Source organism: Mytilus edulis, chromosome 1, assembly GCF_963676685.1.
Source record: "Mytilus edulis chromosome 1, xbMytEdul2.2, whole genome shotgun sequence".
In the NCBI taxonomy this organism is placed as follows: Eukaryota; Metazoa; Mollusca; class Bivalvia; order Mytilida; family Mytilidae; genus Mytilus; species Mytilus edulis.
Window position 1 is genome coordinate 64,473,546 of NC_092344.1, and position 6,171 is coordinate 64,479,716.

The following is a 6,171-nucleotide window of genomic DNA, read 5'->3' on the forward strand; positions in this document are numbered from 1 at the left end:
TTACATGTATATTAGAATGTTCCTTATTGCAGTGAATTCGTATAGCCACAATGTACAAAAATGTACTTTAAAACAAATGTATTATTTTGAGATTTTTACTTAACTAGTGAAATAATAATCCCTTTATATTGTTATTTTCATATTTTTTACCTTGATCTATTTGCAGAATGTAATTTTTCATTAGTAAAGGGGCAAAACTCTACAATAGTTTAAGTATAACACCATCAAAATTCAACTTATTCCTTGTTCAGTGGTAAACATGGTAAATAGCATTTTGTATAAGTTTCATAATGTTTTGTCGAAGAAAACGAAAGTTAAGAGAAAGGAAACCAACAGAAAAGGGTAAAACTTAATGCCCCTATGTTACAGCAGGGACGTAAAAAATTTAAAAAGTTTTTTTAACCAATAATTATTGTCTCAATTGGTAGCGTTCATTCGATATTCTCGGTTCATTTGCTTTTGGACAAGAAAGTGAGAAAAAAAAACCAAATAAATGCCTTTCAAAATTTAAATATATATGGGGTTGCATGGAGAAAAAAAGTGTTATACATGTATATATATTTGAACTGAAATTGCAGATTCAGGATCTCAGACTTACCATCAAACTTTTTCGGACAGCAGTACAAATGTCAACTTGAAGACCATGAGAAGACAGTTATTTGTTTCAGATGTGGAAAAAAAGTCTAAAGCCTATACAGGTATTTAAAAGGTCCCCGTATCATAAGAAAAAGATTGGAATGAAAGCATGGAGTATTATTTTTAATCTAAAAATATTGGTCTATTTAATGTATGTAGATTTTTGGAATATTTTTTAGTGATTTAAAAAAAGGATTAACTGTACGGTAATTGAAAGTAAATGCAAAATTAAGACCAATTGAAATTGTTAAAATAACAAATAATCAGTTTTAACAGTCTTAGTGTTAAATTTTCAGGAATGACACTGGTGTCTTGAAACTTGTTTTAGTCATGTCGAGTTGAAGGCTTCTAGGATGAAGTATTGGTATGGGTCATCTAGGGTTGGTGACAGCTTCGACGATACAGAGAATGATGTCAGTGGAAAGGTAAGTTATCGGTCTCAAAATTCACTTTAGTTAAAACCTTACCAGTCCTATACTTTATTCAAATACTCAACATAAATAGTAAGATTTCCTCAGACAGATCTGTTCTTTTTGATGGATTTTGAGCACTTATTCAAGCAATAGCCAGTGTTAATACTTTAAATGAAAAAATCAACACATGGTCATTTCTCAAACACGTGTCTCTTCATTGATTCATGTCCTGCTACAAGGTTTCCATTAATACCTGTAAAAACATGAAAATGTAACAATAAATATTTCTTGTTAGCATCAAAGTCTTTTATATCAAGCATTGTTTACAACGTCCACTGGTTTTATTAGTGAATACACTGTTGGAACAGCGCCCCCTAGTGACTTGGCATAAGGATTTTGTAAAAATGGATTTTTGTTATTACTGATCAGATGGTAATATGAAATTGTGATCAAATCAACCAATTATTATATTCATTATATAACTTTTTAAAATAAATTACTAATGATGAAAAGTAACAGTTGTCAGGGTTTACTGAACACTACAATTTGTTTTTAAAAAATATCATGTGTATCTTTATGCCAAGTCATGAGCAGAACTCGTGTAAACATACCCTACTATTATTAAAGGAGTAGGTTCAGTAAGATCCCTTTTTGGCCCCAAAATATAGCAGTTTTACAAAATTGTTAAAATGTAAACCTTTAGTTATTTCTTGGACAGTCGAATGCTTCTGCTACATAAATATGGGCTGTTTTTGACAATACAATGCACATATATCCGGTACTAGCACCATTAAGTCATGCTAAATTACTGAAATCCTCATAATTCTAGCATTTTAGTTAAATTTTAGACGGTTTTTGTGTAAAACGAAAGTGGCCGCATTCGTGTTCATCCTTAATATTGAAATGTAAGTTGTATTTTATGATAATACATAACATATATAAAGGTTGAGGATGAACACGGATGCGGCCACTTTCATTTTTACCAAAAACCATCTGAAAAGTGACATTTTTCGGCATATTTGGTAGATTTTACATATTTGAGCTTGAATCGGATCGTTTTTAATGACTAAATCTGTTAAAATCTTTCACATAAACTAATTAATTCAAATAAAATAGACACTTAAGTGTTTAAAAAGTGGTCAAAATCTTTCGTCAGATGAACCTGAAATTTGAGGCCAGAATCGGTCCTTACCGGACCTACTCCTTTAAGATGTAGGACCATGTCAACTAGTTGTTTTGAATTAGAAAAGCAGATCAAAGCAAAGATTAAAATTATATGATATGCATTTACATAATCTTTATGTACAGAAAATTTCTATGGAAACAAACAAAAATTCATCTTATATGTTATGATTAATTTAAATTTCCGGGGTAAATGTTCCAGGAAATAGTACATGTAATTTTGAAAATGTCAGTTAGGCTTTTAATAGTATTATTCAGAATGCCTTACTTGATATGTTTAATAGATATTTTGCTCCTGGCTTTAACATGGTAAATCTCATAAGCCAGAAAAATGATGAAAATCAGCAAAATTAAGTAATAAACAATAAAAAATTGACAAAATTGACAAATGTCAATAGTATAGTCTTTTCTTGGATTTTGTTTTACAGAAAAGGGGAGCATCGAGAGAGTTAACACTTTGGGAGGAGTACCTGATGAGCCTTGTACGACTGAGGAAGGGATTGGACACAGATGTTTTAGGAGATATGTTGTGTATAAGTTCTTCGACCGTTTCCCGTATCTTTAACACATGGATTGTGTTTTTGCGGAAAGAACTGGATTTTCTTATCAAGTGGCCCACTAAAGATCAAATAAAGGAAAATATGCCTAAATCTTTTAAGTATTTCCCAAAAACCAGAGTAGTTATAGATTGCACTGAATTTTTTGTTCAAAAACCCTCATTACCTTCTGCCCAGAGAATCACTTGGTCAAGTTATAAGCATAATAATACATTCAAACTTTTGGTAGGTACAACACCAAGTGGTTCATTCTGTTTCTTGTCATGGTTGTGGTCAGGGGCGGTTTCAGACCGCAGGATTACACAAGCATCTGGGTTCTTGGAAATGTTGGAGTTTGGCGATGAGGTTATGGCTGACCGTGGATTCACCATAAGTGATCTCCTGGCTTTAAAGGGTGCAACTCTTGCAATTCCACCTTTTGCAAATGGCAGACAGTTGAGCAGTAGAGCAGTTACAAGGACGAGGCGTATTGCAAATGCACGCATCCATGTAGAACGAGCTATAGGGGATATCAAATCTTTTCAGCTACTACAGGGCACATTGCCTCTTACTCTTAAACCCATCCTTGATGATATTATTTTTGTTTGTGGTGCTTTGTGTAACTTGCGGTCTAAACTTGTGAAGTAAGAACTCTTCATTTTTTACCATCTTTGAATCTAATTTAGGTATTTCATGGCCAAAAACAGCTCTCACTGAAATAAAACAGTTAAGAGTATCACTATTTCTGTTGAAGACACATTGGACAAATCAATTTGCATGTTCAGAAGGGACAGACAACACTTTGTTTAAAACAAAATTAAATAAATAAAGAACATGCATGTTCAGAAGGGACAGACAACACTTTGTTTAAAACAAAATTAAATAAATAAGAACAAGATAAAATTGAGAAAGGAAATGGTGAATATGTCAAAGCGACAACCACCCGACCATAGAGCAAACAACAGCCGAAGGCAACCAATGGGTCTTCAATGTAGCGAGAATTCCCGCACCCGTAGGTGTCCTTCAGCTGGCCCCTAAAATATGCATAATAGTACAGTGATAATGGACGTCATACTAAACTCCGAATTATACACAAGAAACTAAAATTTAAAATCATACAAGACTAACAAAGGCCAGAGGCTCCTGACTTGGGACAGGCGCAAAATTGCGGCGGGGTTAAACATGTTTATGAGATCTCAACCCTCCCCCTATACCTCTAGCCAATGTAGAAAAGTAAAAGAATAACAATACGCATATTAAAATTCAATTCAAGAGAAGTCCGAGTCTGATGTCAAAGATGTAACAAAAGAAAATAAATAAAATGACAATAATACATAAATAACAACAGACTACTAGCAGTTAACTGACATGCCAGCTCCAGACCTCAATTAAACTGATTGAAAGATTATGTCTTCATCATATGAATATCAGGTACAATCCCTCCCGTTAGGGGTTTAGTATCATACTATCATAAAATATATGAGAAGAACATAACCCGTGTCATGCCAACAACTGTTTTTTTAGAAATAAATGTGTTTAGTTCCGATGCAAAGACCCTATCAGTGAATCAATGTTAAAGCCAAAATATGCAATCTTTAATGACCTGACAACAGTATCGTAACTATATCCCCTTTTAATAAGTCTATTTAAAGGTTTTGTTAGTTTCTGAGGAGAATACTGACATTTTTGTGCTTTATAAAGAATATTTCCATAAAATTTTGGATGTGAAATACCTGAACGTATAAGATGTCTGCATGTTGAGTTATATTTACGAATTATTTCCTTATACCGGTGATAAAATTTAGTAAATGTTTTGACCAGTTTGTGATATCGAAAACCCTGGTGTAATAATTTTTCAGTAATACATAAATTTCTCTCGCTAAAATCTAATACATTGTTACATACACGAGCGAATCGTACAAGTTGAGATATATAAACACCATAAGATGGTGACAAGGGAACGTCACCATCTAAAAATGGATAATTAACAATAGGAAATGAAAAATCATCTCTTTTATCATAAATTTTTGTATTAAGCTTCCCGTTTCTGATATAGATATCAAGATCGAGGAAAGGGCAGTGGTCATTGTTATTATTAGCTTTATTTAAAGAACATTTATTTTAAATACTTACCTATCCTGAAAAACAATAGCATTATTGAAAATACAACCTTAAGCTTATATTAACACTGAGAAAGGTGCTCTTAAATGGTAAGCATTTCTGCTTTAATCTTCAGTTAACTTCTTTCGGATAAGACTACTAGTGGAAAGTGATATCAGTACAAATAAACACTTTATGGTAGTCCAGAGGTATAGAATTTTTTTTTTTTAAAGATTTAACTTTGCTCTTTTCACCATAGACAGACGGACGTCTGACATTTGTATAAAATAATATTTCAAGTCATAATTTTGAGGGAGGGGGGAGTAAAAAAAATTGAATGTTCTCCCATATGTCCAGTACTAATAATCTACTAAAAGAGTTATCTCCCCTTAAATGGCTCATTTGAATAATTTGTTCTAATAGCACCAACAATTTGTATTTGTTAAAATAGTTTTGATAATGAAATTCATACTGTTAACTTAGTTTCCTTAAATTAAAAAATACAGTGTAACGAATAAATTTCAAATCTTTCTCCAAATTTTCAGATTTGAGTAAAAAAAAATACCAAATAATTTATAATTATTACTGTGATTGTACAATTCAAGATGTAGGTATACCCCCAGAACTACCTTAAATCATCTAATTCATAACAAAACTTGAGGTTTACTGTCTAAAATTTACAGAACCAGTTTTATTAAATAACTACAATGAAGTTAATGAGATGTGTTATATTTGTCAATGAGTCAGTTATGGATACAAATTTTAATGAAGTAAATATAACCAACTATACATGTATGGCACTGTGTAGTTATATTGATTTACCAGAAACAATATTTAGGAAAATAATTATCAGATCATAACACAAATATGTGAGAAAGCAACCAATGGAAACTATAAAGTTAACATCCAGTTTTATAGAATAATAATGCATAGGTATCATTAAAATTGTGCTGAATTTTCAATATAATATGTCAGTATGTGTTATAATATTTTTAATATTCATATTAACTATTATACCTTCATTCGTCAACAAAAGGGTTTAAACAATATTAATTTAAGTGGGTCAAGTGGGTATATCTGAATCATTATGACTTATCTACTTGGATTTAAAAAAATTAAGATTAATTCAAAAAGTAAATTTGGTACATATTTAGCTAATTATATAAAGGCACCAGCCAAACAAGCTTGACAGTAAATTAAAGGATATAACAGGGTAAACATAAATAAGGCATCAGCACAACAAGCATAATTAGATAAGCATGAATGAAAAGGGACACATGTTAACCCTCAATGAGGCATCAAAC

The 6,171-nt window shown here is 31.7% G+C and overlaps 1 protein-coding gene across 1 annotated transcript; it reads left to right on the top strand.

Moving 5' to 3' along the window:
* The first annotated feature begins 952 nt into the window (after positions 1–952).
* Positions 953–3,424, top strand: LOC139519812 (uncharacterized). The gene is made up of 2 exons (XM_071312089.1): positions 953–1,061; positions 2,660–3,424. Exons 1-2 carry the CDS (start codon positions 990–992, stop codon positions 3,413–3,415), a joined length of 828 nt encoding a protein of 275 aa, XP_071168190.1. The 5' UTR covers positions 953–989; the 3' UTR covers positions 3,416–3,424.
* Positions 3,425–6,171: the final 2,747 nt, after the last annotated feature.